The sequence below is a fragment of the Oncorhynchus gorbuscha genome, linkage group LG19 (genome assembly GCF_021184085.1).
Source record: "Oncorhynchus gorbuscha isolate QuinsamMale2020 ecotype Even-year linkage group LG19, OgorEven_v1.0, whole genome shotgun sequence".
NCBI lineage: Eukaryota > Metazoa > Chordata > Actinopteri > Salmoniformes > Salmonidae > Oncorhynchus > Oncorhynchus gorbuscha.
The window spans coordinates 58,816,557-58,830,732 of record NC_060191.1 but is presented as its reverse complement, the minus strand read 5'-3'; the positions used below and the strand labels follow the sequence as shown (position 1 = coordinate 58,830,732).

Below are 14,176 nucleotides of genomic sequence, written 5' to 3'. Positions count from 1 at the left end.
CAGGTCGCAGTTGCAAATGAGAACTTGTTCTCAACTAGCCTACCTGGTTAAATAAAGGTGAAATAAAAAAATAAAAAAATAAAAACATGAATAAAAGTTGCAATGTAGTAAATCACAAATCGTCGTTGCCTATTGGCCGCCTGGTCACTGTTGCAATAGCTTAGAATACTAAGTATTTTCTTTCCTCAAAATGTGTTTTGTTTAGTCAAGGATCAATGTAAGAACTGTGATCCTTCTGTTTTAGTCTGCAGTCAGCCTTTCTCCTATCTAAAGGGTTTTGGTGTAACACTGTATTATGCATGAATTGGATTAGATGAGTTGTGGTTTTTGTGTCACTTATTCAACCACTCCCAATCAATGTACAGAAGCAGGATCTTAATTTGCATTGCAGGAAATACAAACTTGTAGTGTATTCAAAGTTTAAAAAGGCTTCTTAAGTTTGTATATTCCACTTAAACATATATGTTTTTGCCCTACAAAACTGTCCATGAATTATAATCTGCTGTGAGAATCTGGTCAAATTAAGATCATATATCTGTAGACCTGTCTACTTTTGGGGTGAGGACCAATGACTGCATATGATTGGGCAAAACCATCGACACCATTCATTCCTATGTGAAGAATCAATAGAGCTCGTCAACTTGTAGTCCTAAATTATCCCTGGTTCATTCAGCCATCCTATGGGGAAAGAATAGGGTTTTGAGATAAACGTTGAAAAGGTATGTGGTAAACACAGGCTTAGGAGATCTTATATGTTTTGTACTATGAGATAATATCAGTTAGTTAACATGATCTTTATAAATTATGAAGTCTTTATGTGCTTTTTAAATGACACAAATGGTTAAAAATTCACAAAATGTTGTGTAGCTGATGAAGATTACCTCATAGAAAAAAACCTGTGTTTACCACAGACCTTATTTTCGGTGTTTATCCAAAAACCCTACAAAAATGCCATTCATTTCCCCATAAACTTTGTCCAACGAACCATTGCGGAGTAGTCGCTCTGGATAAGAGCGTCTGCTAAATGACTTAAATGTAAATGTAAATGTACATGAAGATTCACATTTTTCAATTCACTATAATGGCTGTGTCCTCTTTTCTGCTAACAATGCCTGCAGTACCAGGATTTTTAAATCGGCCTTGAACTCACATGGCTTCGATGAGAGTGGGCAGTAGTTCTCCCCTGGTGAGGACGTAACCTTGACTGGTAGACAAGTGAGCTGGCGTTATTGAACATAATGCCAACATTACTATATTTGACCTGAAGGGGGCACTGTTAACCACTTGCCACTCTACTCAGTTCCACATAAATCAGCATGTGATATGCTGTAAAGTGATTTGGTTTCAAAGGGCATTTTGGGTCCCTTCAATTTCATTAAAATGTTTATTTAACCTTTATTTAACTAGGCAAGTCAGTTAAGAACAAATTCTTATTTACAATGACAGCCTACCGGGGGAACAGTGGGTTAACTGCCTTGTTCAGGAGCAGAACAACATATTTTTACCTTGTCAGCTCGGGGATTCGATCCAGCAACGCTCCAACCACTAGGGTACCTGCCACCCCAATTAAATATAGGTAAACATGTAGTAGTTGTTCTAGCAGCCTTGACCCAACTGCAACTATAAGGCAATGTGAGATGGAAAGGTTGCGAGAGGTTTCATCAAAGGTAACTTTACTCCCTACCAGCTACTAGTCTTAGCAAGGCCATGCAAACCTTAACCTTATGTGAGATATTTCCATGAAATCTTTGAAAAACAGATGTATTCCTTAGTAGCCTATTGGTTGTAATGCTGTATGTCATCTGTGTCATACATTCCTACAGACACAGACTGGCAGTTCTGGCAAATGCCAGATGGGCTGATCGATCTGTAGCACAATGGACCTGTTTAAGTTGGTGTTTTTGCACATATGTATAATTATTTGGCTAATAATGGGGCATCTGAAGGAAAAATGGGCCGGTGTGTTAGAAATGCCTAATTTCTGGTCCCAGTTGGTCCCTGCTTACCAATATGAAAACTTCTGAAAGTAATGCATTTTTAAGATAATGAATAGGACTATGCTTGTGAAGTTCTATTCATTTAGTTGTTTGGACTGTAATGAAAGAATGCAGTCCAACTGGTTAGGTTATTTAACCAGGTTATTTCCTGGTTATTTCCCAGCAATGGGGACAACACTCTATTGTCTGATTTGCATGCCCAGATGCTGATGCCAGATTCACTGGCAAGAATGCATTCTTCGAACATAGAGAGGACTGAAAAAACACTTCACCAGTCCCTCCACTGAAGTTGCTCCTCCTCCTTGTCTCGCTGCATTGCTTGAATTTGTCTTAGAAAACAAAGGGGGAAGGAATGCATTTAATGTAAGCGCACAATTAAATAAACTAGTCTGTTTAGGTGAGTACTCAGTACAGTGCAAGGTGTATCAGTACAAACGCTGTACCTGTACATTACTCCTTCAAACTACTGGACAACATGAGGACCCTGCTACTGACAACCGTGCTGCTGCTGCTGCTCTGTAACACTCAAGGTGAGCAAACTTAATAAATATAGACTGGTTTATAAATATGATAGATGCAACTCTTGGTTGAGGTGTGTTTTAAAAAAACTTAATTTCAGGTCCAGGGCAAAATGATTAATATGTAGCCTACGTTGCATGATGTTGTTGAACTATGTTTGTTAGGGGAAAAGTTTGATCTTATAACAGTGAAGGATCTTCAACAACTTAGTAAGGAATGAAAATGCTCACACTCCTCTTGATAGACTTACAACTAACTTTCTCAATGTCAATTTATTTATTTGCAGTGATGTAAAGTACTTAAGTAAAAAATACTTAAGTACTACTTAAGTTGTTTTTTGGGGTATCTGTACTTTTCTTAACTGTTTATATTTTTGAAAACTTTTACTTTTACTCCATACATTTTCCCCGCCACCCAAAAGTACCAGTTACATTTTGAACGCTTAAGATAGGAAAATGGTCCAATTCACACACTTATCAAGAGAACATCCCTGGTCATCTACTGCCTCTTATCTGGCAGACTCACTAAACACAAATGCTTTGTTTGTACATGATGTATGAGTGTTGAAGTGTGCCCCTGGCTATCCCTCAATTAAATGAACAACACAATTGTGCCGTCTGGTGTGCTTAATATAAGGAATTTGAAATTATTTCTACTTTTACTTTTGTAACTTAAGTATATTTTAGCAATTAAATTTACTTTTGCTACTGAAACATATTTAAAACCAAATACTTTTAGACTTTTGCTCAAGTAATATTTTACTAGATGTCTTTCACTTTTATTCTTTGTCATTTTCTATTAAGGTATCTTTACTTTTACTCAAGTATGACAATTGGGTACTTTTTCCACCACTGTTTTTTTGATAAGCTAATGATGATCCACACTTTAAGAATCCTATCATCACTTCTGCTCTAAATGTGAATTTCTCCACAGTGCTCACACTCAGGTGTTACACCTGTGAAGAGGATGATGCTGACTGCAAGCAAGTGACAGAATGTCCACCATCGAGCATGTACTGCAGAACTGTGGTGACTGGTAAATATTCCACTTGTCTTCTTTCAGTCTGTCCTTTCAATCTGTATCAATAATATTGATGTATTATTAATCACCTGAGTGCAATAATAATCTGTAAATGGCTCAAACATTTTCTACTTCCTTCTTTTCCTTCACAGCGGACACAGTGACTCGTACCTGCGAAGAGATGTGTGTCTCGGGTGTCAACGCCTACTGTTGCCAGGGTGACCTGTGTGAGAACTGACATGATCCACGGAGAACCATCACCACTGACTACACACCTTCTGTTTAGATACAGTTGAATGTTGTGTGGGAAATACTTTAGAATATGGGATACATTATAACCTTTCAATGAATTACATTTACATTTTAGTGATTTAGCAGACACTCTTATCCAGAGCGACTTAGTTAGTGCATTCCTCTCAAGATAGCTAGGTGAGACAACCAATATCACAGTCATAGTAAGTACATTTTTCCTCAATAAAGAAGTTATCAGCAAAGTCAGTGCTATTGTTTGTGATAATCTTTAAAAAAGGCAATATTATACTTTCTGTCGCGCAAAACAATCTAGCCCTTTGAACGACTCTCAACTGTTTCTGCTGTCCTTCAAAGCTTAACTTAATGCCATAAAACATGGAGGTTTTACAGTAATGAGGATTTCCAATGCCTGAGCTGTGATTCTAGTGTAGCCTCCCTCTCCTAGTCTCCTCTCTGTCCGGATGCTCCTGAGTGGGTCATGCTGGCTCATGGCCTTATGCTGGGATGTGGGTCACCAGATGGGGACAATGCTGGCCTGTCGTGGCCGTATGCATCTGGGCAGGCAGGATTATCTAAATCCCTCCAATGAGGGGGAGTTATGGAGAACCTGTACCACTCACCTGGCATCTCAACCCCACTCTCCTCCGGAAAAAGTATGCTTGATCAGTGTGTAGATTGCTTTGTTTTCGAGAGATTAAAAACAAAGAAAATGACAGTTTTAGAGTGAGAAAAGAGGAACACTTTACACATATAAAATCATCTTATTGTGTATAACTGTAGATAAGGCAAATGTTTAAATGTCATCACTCAGCACAGGTCAGTGCCAGCTGGGCTCAAACGTTAATTCAACGTTTATTCCATGTTGGTTCAACGTAATTTCATTGAAATGACGTGGAAACAACGTTGATTCAACCAGTGTGTGCCCAGTGGGTGGGCTGTGGCTGGTCATCTAAATCAAATAGGCAAATATGTGTCACATCTAGATATTTATTTATCTTCCAACCATTATTTCCTTTTCCATTAGAGCTCCACATTTGAGGATTTGTGGGTGTTAGAGAGCCAACCTTCACTCCTTTACACATCATGTGAAAGGTGTTTCATTCAAACATCTTAAAGGGGTCAGCATAACACACACATTATATGAACAAAAGAGAACATGTTATCTCAGAAACACTCTGATCTTACAATGCACTTTTATAGTTGCCCAGAAAAGGCAGAAACTGATTTACAGTTTACAGAAACAGCACTCAAACTGATTAGTGCATGGAAACAATACGTTATGATATGAATGTCATGAATGGCATGTTTGGCATTCAACCAAATTAACTACATGTAATACAAATTAATTTTGAATGAAGCAATGATTAAATTATTTGTTCCTTTACCCTTTGTGATCCAACAACTATATCACATGCTGACATTTAGCAGCCTGGTATACAGCTCCACATTATGGTCTTAGTCTCTATTTTGAGTCATAAGACACTGTTATTAAGCAGGTTTTATGATAAACCCAGTTGCATAACTTACAGTGATGAACAAAAGCCACTAGAATCAGCATAACCTTTATTTTAACAGGGAAGACATGGAGACCAAGGTCTCTTTTACAAATGCTGTATATACAGTGCATTCAGAAAGTATTCAGACCCACTTTTTCAACAAACAAAAAATACGTTACAGCCTTGTTCTAAAATTGATTCAATTGTTTTTCTCCCTCATCAATCTATACACATAGACCATAATGACAAAACAAAAAACGTTTTTTTATATAATTTTTTTGTGTGGAAATATCACATTTACATAACTATTCAGATCTTTCGTTGTCCTGTTGGAAGCTGAACCTATGCCCCAGTCTGAGGTCCTGAGCGCTCTGGAGCAGGTTTTCATCAAGGATCTCTCTGTACTTACTCTAGAGCTCTGTCATAGTGACCATCGGGTTCTTGGTCACCTCCTTTCGCTCCTGATTGCTCAGTTTGGCCAGGCGGCCAGCTTTAGGAAGAGTCTTGGTGGTTCCAAACTTCTTCCATTTAAGAATTATGGAGACCACTGTGTTCTTGGGGACCTTCACTGCTGCAGACATTTTTTTGGTACCCTTCCCCAGATCTGTGCTTCGACGCAATCCTGTCTCGGTGCTCTACGGACAATTCCTTCAACCTCATGGCTTGGTTGTTGCTCTGGCATACACTGTTAACTGTGGGACCTTATATAGACAGGTGTGTGCCTTTCCAAATCATGTCCAATCAATTGAATGTACCACAGGTGAGACTCTAATCAAGTTGTAGAAACATCTCAAGGATGATCAATGGAAAGAGGATGTACCTGAGCTCAATTTCAAGTCTCATAGCAAAGAGTCTGAAAATAAGTTATTTCAGTTTTTTATTTTCTTAAAACCTGTTTTCCTTTGTCATTATGAGGTATTGTGTTTAGATTGCTGAAAATAAATGTGGAAAAAAGTCAAGGGGTCTGAATACTTTCCTAAGGTGATATAAATATACACATTAAGGTTGAGGGAAATGACTGTGGGTAAATAAGCTGTTAGTTGTTAAGGCCCCCTGCTGTGTTGAGTGGTGGGTGTCTGGGAGAGCGAGTGCTTGGCTGGGGTGAGAGTAAACTGAGGATATGGTACAGTAATGTAAGAGTACATATTACAGGTTCTCCTGTCTAGGTCTCTCATCCTATGTATTGAATCACAGCAGGGTCTATAACATTAACATGCACCCCCGCTGGTTTTCTATATTGGGAAGTCCAAATCCCCAGGCCAACTGTGGAAGAGCACGCTATGTAGGCTACTGTATGTAACGCTGTTCTGCCCATTTCTGGTTAGGAGAAGGAGAAAGAGATGAAAGTGGTGCAGAAAAGACATCAAATGCACTTAACTTAAGCTGTGTGGACTACTTCTTTAATCCTGCAGAAAGAATAAAAAGAAAAAAAGGAAAGATAGAGATAGAGAGAGAGAGAGATAGAGATAGAGATAGAGATAGAGATAGGGGAAGAGAGAGAGAGATAGAGATAGAGATAGAGATAGGGGAAGAGAGAGATAGAGATAGAGATAGGGGAAGAGAGAGATAGAGATAGAGATAGGGGAAGAGAGAGAGAGATAGAGATAGAGAGAGAGATAGAGATAGAGATAGGGGAAGAGAGAGAGAGATAGAGATAGAGATAGGGGAAGAGAGATAGAGATAGAGATATAGATAGGGGAAGAGAGATAGAGATAGAGATAGAGATAGATATGAAGAGAGATAGAGAGAGAGAGAGAGAGAGAGAGAGAGAGAGAGAGAGAGAGAGAGAGAGAGAGAGAGAGAGAGAGAGAGAGAGAGATAGAGATAGAGATAGAGATAGAGATAGAGATAGGGGAAGAGCTAGAGATAGAGATAGGGGAAGCGAGAGAGATAGAGATAGGGGAAGAGAGAGAGATAGAGATAGAGATAGGGAAGAGAGATAGAGATAGAGATAGAGATAGAGATAGAGATAGAGAGAGAGATAGAGATAGAGATAGAGATAGAGATAGAGATAGAGATAGAGATAGAGATAGAGATAGAGATAGGGGAAGAGAGAGAGAGATAGAGATAGAGATAGAGATAGAGATAGAGATAGAGATAGAGATAGAGATAGAGATAGGGGAAGAGAGAGATAGAGATAGAGATAGGGGAAGAGAGAGATAGAGATAGAGATAGGGGAAGAGAGAGAGAGATAGAGATAGAGAGAGATAGAGATAGAGAGGGGAAGAGAGAGAGAGATAGAGATAGGGGAAGAGAGATAGAGATAGAGATATAGATAGGGGAAGAGAGATAGAGATAGAGATAGAGATAGAGATAGATAGGGGAAGAGAGATAGAGATAGAGATAGAGATAGGGAAGAGAGAGAGAGATAGAGATAGAGATAGGGGAGAGAGAGAGAGAGAGAGAGAGAGAGAGATAGAGATAGAGATAGAGATAGAGGGATAGAGATAGAGATAGGGATAGAGATAGAGATAGGGATAGAGATAGAGATAGAGATAGAGATAGAGATAGAGATAGAGATAGGGGAAGAGATAGAGATAGGGGAAGACAGAGAGATAGAGATAGAGATAGGGGAAGAGAGAGAGATAGAGATAGGGGAAGAGATAGAGATAGAGATAGGGTAAGAGAGAGAGATAGAGATAGAGATAGAGATAGAGATAGAGATAGAGATAGAGATAGAGATAGAGATAGAGATAGAGATAGAGATAGAGATAGAGATAAGGGGAAGAGCTAGAGATAGAGATAGGGGAAGCGAGAGAGATAGAGATAGGGGAAGAGAGAGAGGGGAAGAGAGAGAGATAGAGATAGAGCGAGATAGAGATAGAGATAGGGGAAGAGATAGATTGATTTTGGAAGGAATTACAGTATCACCTGGAAGGTTTACGACTACCAAAAATTATTATTCCAACGCTATACAGCAAATGCTCTGGAAAACAGCAGAAACCTGAAAACACCATCCAACCTGCAACTGAACTCATGATTAGTCTGAAGCTATATTGATTTCCAAAAGCCAAGAAAAAAAATACATTACATTACTTTATAAGGACTGAATGCTAAATTAATGCTGCCAACCTTGATACAAATTAAATTAGCAATGACGTGTCAAGTGAGAGGTGTCAAAGCCCTTTAGCCCAACAATTGCAGGAGAGTCGCACGGTCTACTCCAACCAAATGGAGAGGCCTTAGAAGCTGCCTCCCGCTGGTCAGAGGTAATTCAATTAAAATACAGTGTATATAAAGAATGATAAGGCAAGAAAAGATCACAAGATGAAGCTCCTTATGGAAAATCAAGAGACACTTTTTGCTGACTATTATAAAAATAGGAACATCAGCAATCTCATCTTCCACACAAACCATCCCCTGGCATGGCACAGTGCTATATTAACACACTACCCCTCTGTTAAGAGAGGGGGTGTTAACGAGGGGTGGGAACTCAGGATATTAGACGACGAGGACTCTGAGTCAGCTAATATACATTTCTATAAGTCTGGAACATTATTGGTACAGGGCAAACCCAAACAGTTTCAGCTGGACTTCACCTAATCAAAGAATTAGCCCAGCAGGAGAAGCTCTCCCTTGAGAAAGATACCCCCACCCCTAGTGGGTCAGACCAGACCTCTTCATTATATAACCCCACAGACGAGCAACCCCAAGCGGAAAGTCAACCTCCAGCACAGAGTACTACCCCCTCATTGAAATGAAGGATACATTTACCCTTCTGGAGGTAAGGCAGGTGGAGCTGGAACAGCAGGTGATTTCACTCCAGTCAGCACAGACCCAAACAACAGTCCAGGGGATCTCACCCCCTCTGAGCAACCCCCCTTTCAGCCACTCTGATAGCCCTCCTGACATTCCCCACACACCCACTGAGGACATACACAAGACACAGAGTGTAATCCTTATGGACTCAAATGGGAAATATATAGAAGAAAATAAACGTTTTCCCAAATACAGTGTCTAAACTCTGGTTCCGAACACCCAGCGGCCTAGACCTTCTGTCTGAGGACCAAATAGGGTCACCCAGCCACATAATAATACACACCGGCATAAATAACCAGAGAACACAGCAGGAAAGGGTCTTCTACTTTCCCCTATGCACATGTGGTTATCTCCACCCTGCTACCACGAAAAGACTTCCACCCTGCTACCATACAGCGCATAAACGCAAGTATTTCCCCAAACTGTGCCTCAAAACCATGTTTACCTGGCCCCCCACTCCACCCTGGACTTGAACAGCCTTTATGACCATGTCCACCTATACAAGGCAGCAGTGCCCACCTTCACCCGGACTCTAAAGGACATCACTCTCAAACACAAAGCCTTCACTAACTCATCCAGGAATATCATCTGCCTTTGGCCTAAAGAGCAGGAACCTGGAATTCATCAAAGAAATCGGAAATACAGACATTGTCATCCTACAGACCTGTACTTAAAATGAGAACATACGTCAGCAATATGCATATGCTGAAAGTGGTAAACGTCACACCCTTATGAATTCAATACCTCTAGTCTAAAACATCAATCACATCGTGCAGTAGTATGAGTGGCCCACTGAAATAACCTATGAAAGCATGGCCCCAGAAACATTGACTTTCTATCCACCCCATGGCTTAAATCTACGCTACATAACCAAAAGTATGTGGACACCTGCTTGTCAAACAGCTCACTCGAAAATCATGGGCATTAATATGGAGTTGGACTCCCTTTGCTGCTATAAAAGCCTCCACTCTTCTGGGAAGGCTTTCCACTAGATGTTGGTACATTGCTTCGGGAACTTGCTTTCATTCAGCCACAAGAGCATTAGTGATATCGGGCCCTGATGTTGGGCGATTAGGCCTGGCTCACAGTCGGTGTTCCAATTCATCCCAAAGGTGTTTGATGAGGTTGAGGTCAGTCCTCTGTGCAGGCCAGTCAAGTTCTTCCACACCGATCTCAACAAATCATTTCTGTATGGACCACGCTTTGTGCACAGGGGCATTGTCATGGAAAGGTCCTTCCCCAAACTGTTGCCACAATGTTGGAAACACAGAATCGTCTAGAATGTCATTGTATGCTGCAGCATCAAGATTTCCCTTCACTGGAAATAAGGGGCGTGGCCCAAACCATGAAAGACAGCCCCAGACCATTATTCCTATGCATTGGGGCAGACAGCATTCTCCTGGCATCCACCAAACCCAGATTGTCCGTCAGACTACTAGATGGTGAAGTGTGATTCATCACTCCTGAAAACACGTTTCCACTGCCCCACAGTCCAATGGCAGCAAGCTTTTCACCACTCCAGCCAACGCTTGGCATTGTGCATTGTGATCTTAGGCTTGTGTGCGGCTGCTCGGCCATGGAAACCCATTTCATGAAGCTCCCGACGAACAGTTCTTGTGCTGACATGGCTTCGAGAGGCAGTTTGGAACTCGGCAGTGAGTGTTCCAACCGAGGACAGACGATTTTTACGAGCTTCAGCATTCGGCACTCCCGTTCTGTCAGCTTGTGTGGCCCACGACTTCGCGGCTGAGCCGTTGTTGCTCCTAGAAGTTTCCACTTCACAATAACAACACTTACAGTTGACCGGGGCAGCTCTAGCAGCGCAGGAATTTGACGAACTGACTTGTTGGAAAGGTAGCATCCTATGACGGTGCCACGCTGAAAGTCACGGAGCTCTTCAGTAAGGCCATTCTACTACTACTGTTTGTATATGGAGATTGCATGGCTGTGTGCTCGATTGTATATACCTGTCAGCAATGGGTGTGGCTGAAATAGCCAAATCCACTCATTTGAAGTGGTGTCCACATACTTCTGTATACACTACCAGTCAAAAGTTTTCTTTATTTTTACTATTTTCTTCACTGTAGAATAATAGTGAAGACATCAACACTATGAAATAACACACATGGAATCATGTGGTAACCAAAAAAGTGTTTAAGTATAAAAAAATATATTTAATATTTGAGATTCTTCAAATAGCCACCCTTTGCTTTGATGACAGCATTGCACACACTTTGCATTCTCTCAACCAGCTTCATGAGGTAGTGGTTTCTTTGCAGCAATTCGACCGATCACACAGTCTCCTCTGAACAGTTGATGTTGAGATGTGTCTTTTCCTTGAACTCTGTGAAGCATTTATTTGGGTTGTAATTTCTGAGGCTGGTAACTCTAATGAACTTATCCTCTGCAGCAGAGGTAACTCTGGGTCTTCCATTCCTGTGGCGGTCCACATGAGAGCCAGTTTCATCATAGCGCTTGATGGTTTTGAGACTGCACTTGAAGAAACTTTCAATGTTCTTGAAATGTTCTGCATTGACTGACCTTCATGTCTTAAAGTAATGATAGCCTGTCGGCTTCTCTTTGCATATTTGATCTGCTCTTGCCATAATATGGACTTGTTTTCTTACCAAATACATACACTCCCTACCTTGTCACAACACAACTGATTGGCTCAAACACATTAAGAAGGAAAGAAATTCCACAAATTAACTTTTAACAAGGCATTCCAGGTGACTACCTCATGAAGCTGGTTGAGAGAATGTCAAAAGTGTACAAAGCTGTCATCAAGGCAAAGGGTGGCTATTTGAAGAATCTCAAATATGAAATATATTTAGATTTGTTTGATACTTTTTTGGTTACTACATGATTCCATGTGTGTTATTCATAGTTTTGATTTATTCATTATTATTCTACAATTTATACAATTCTAAAATAAAAAATAAAGAAATTGAATGAGTAGGTGTTCTAAAACTTTTGAGCGGTAGTGTATATAGTGTAGCATTCTGGTACTCCAGTGAGGGGTTTCTATTGTGAATGAGTGAGGTCTCTGGTTTTAATGGAGTAATGGTCCCTCCTTCTATTGGATTACGGGAGGGATTTCATGTGATATTAATCTGAGCAGACGGCAGGCAGGCAGGCAGGCAGCCCTTGACTAGCGACTAGCTGAGGGCTGTTGTTTCTCTGACGGAGTGACTCCCCGGCACAGCTCTCTACAGCTCTGTCTGGTCCCCAACAGTCTCTACAGCTCTGTCCAGTTCATATCGCTCTCTACAGCTCTGTCCGGTCTACACAGCTCTCTACAGCTCTGTCTGGTCCACAACAGTCTCTACAGCTCTGTCCAGTTCATATCGCTCTCTACAGCTCTGTCCGGTCTACACAGCTCTCTACAGCTCTATCCAGTCCACATCACTCTCTACAGCTCTATCCAGTCCACATCACTCTCTACAGCTCTATCCAGTCCACATCACTCTCTACAGCTCTATCCAGTCCACATCACTCTCTACAGCTCTATCCAGTCCACATCACTCTCTACAGCTCTATCCAGGGGAAAGACACTGGTATAGTCTTTCCTCTCTTCAAAGATGAACCTCTTCTGCTTCTCTCTGGTAAGGCTCAACTTTCTTTTTCTACCTCTCCTCAGAGTGTAGGGCTTCTCTCTCTTTCAGACGTGTCTGTGTGTTGAGGAGGGTCTTTGCTGTCTTCGTATCCAAGATAATTGTGTAGTTTAGAGTGTGTGGTCTTAGAGTGATTATCTTAATTTACAGAGGTTAGCTAGCCAGCTATTTGTCGTCCTTAACGTAGGAGACTCTGCTAGCTAGCCAACAGCTAGCCAACAGCTAGCCAACAGCTAGCCGACAGCTAGCCAACAGCTAGCCAACGTCTACCGAATAGACTCACAACCCGGTCGCATTCACAGGTAGTATCACATTTTCATTTCATTTCATTACAGTACAACGGTTTGATTTTTTTGATCGTAGCTAGCTACATAGCTAGCTACATAGCCGTCTTTGTATCAAAGATAATTGTGTAGTCTAGAGCGATTTTCTAGGTTAGCTAGCCAGCTATTGTTGTTCTTTTAACGCAACGTAACGTAAACAACACTGCTAGCTAGCCAGCTAGCCCCCGAATAGCAGCACTGTCGAAACTATTACACTCAACGGAACGACTTGATTAGTGTAGTGTCAACAACGCACCCACTGCCAGCTAGCCTACTTCAGCAGTACTGTATCATTTGAATAATTTTAGTCAATAAGATTCTTGCTACGTAAGATTAACTTTCTGAACATTCGAGACGTGTAGTCCACTTGTCATTCCAATCTCCTTTGCATTAGCGTAGCCTCTTCTGTAGCCTGTCAACTATGTGTCTGTCTATCCCTGTTCTCTCCTCTCTGCACAGACCATACACACGCTCCACACCGCGTGGCCGCGGCCACCCTAATCTGGTGGTCCCAGCGCGCACGACCCACGTGGAGTTCCAGGTCTCCGGTAGCCTCTGGAACTGCCGATCTGCGGCCAACAAGGAAGAGTTCATCTCAGCCTATGCCTCCCTCCAGTCCCTCGACTTCTTGGCACTGACGGATACATGGATCACCACAGACAACACTGCTACTCCTACTGCTCTCTCTTCGTCCGCCCACGTGTTCTCGCACACCCCGAGAGCTTCTGGTCAGCGGGGTGGTGGCACCGGGATCCTCATCTCTCCCAAGTGGTCATTCTCTCTTTCTCCCCTTACCCATCTGTCTATCGCTTCCTTTGAATTCCATGCTGTCACAGTTACCAGCCCTTTCAAGCTTAACATCCTTATCATTTATCGCCCTCCAGGTTCCCTCGGAGAGTTCATCAATGAGCTTGATGCCTTGATAAGCTCCTTTCCTGAGGACGGCTCACCTCTCACAGTTCTGTGCGACTTTAACCTCCCCACGTCTACCTTTGACTCATTCCTCTCTGCCTCCTTCTTTCCACTCCTCTCCTCTTTTGACCTCACCCTCTCACCTTCCCCCTACTCACAAGGCAGGCAATACGCTCGACCTCATCTTTACTAGATGCTGTTCTTCCACTAACCTCATTGCAACTCCCCTCCAAGTCTCCTACCACTACCTTGTATCCTTTTCCCTCTCGCTCTCATCCAACACC

At 41.7% G+C, this 14,176-nt stretch overlaps 1 protein-coding gene across 1 annotated transcript; it reads left to right on the top strand.

The window, feature by feature from the left end:
• Positions 1-2,296: 2,296 nt before the first annotated feature.
• Positions 2,297-4,034, top strand: LOC124006079 (short neurotoxin 8-like). Its single transcript, XM_046315839.1, has 3 exons — positions 2,297-2,527; positions 3,450-3,551; positions 3,689-4,034. Exons 1-3 carry the CDS (start codon positions 2,473-2,475, stop codon positions 3,772-3,774), a joined length of 243 nt encoding a protein of 80 aa, XP_046171795.1. The 5' UTR covers positions 2,297-2,472; the 3' UTR covers positions 3,775-4,034.
• Positions 4,035-14,176: the final 10,142 nt, after the last annotated feature.

Coding starts and splice junctions, on each gene's coding strand:
- LOC124006079 (XM_046315839.1), top strand. CDS start 2,473: ATGAGGACCCTGCTACTGACAACCGTGCTGCTGCTGCTGCTCTGTAAC. Junction 2,528..3,449: donor GCTGCTCTGTAACACTCAAG/GTGAGCAAACTT, acceptor ATTTCTCCACAG/TGCTCACACTCAGGTGTTAC. Junction 3,552..3,688: donor CTGCAGAACTGTGGTGACTG/GTAAATATTCCA, acceptor TTTCCTTCACAG/CGGACACAGTGACTCGTACC.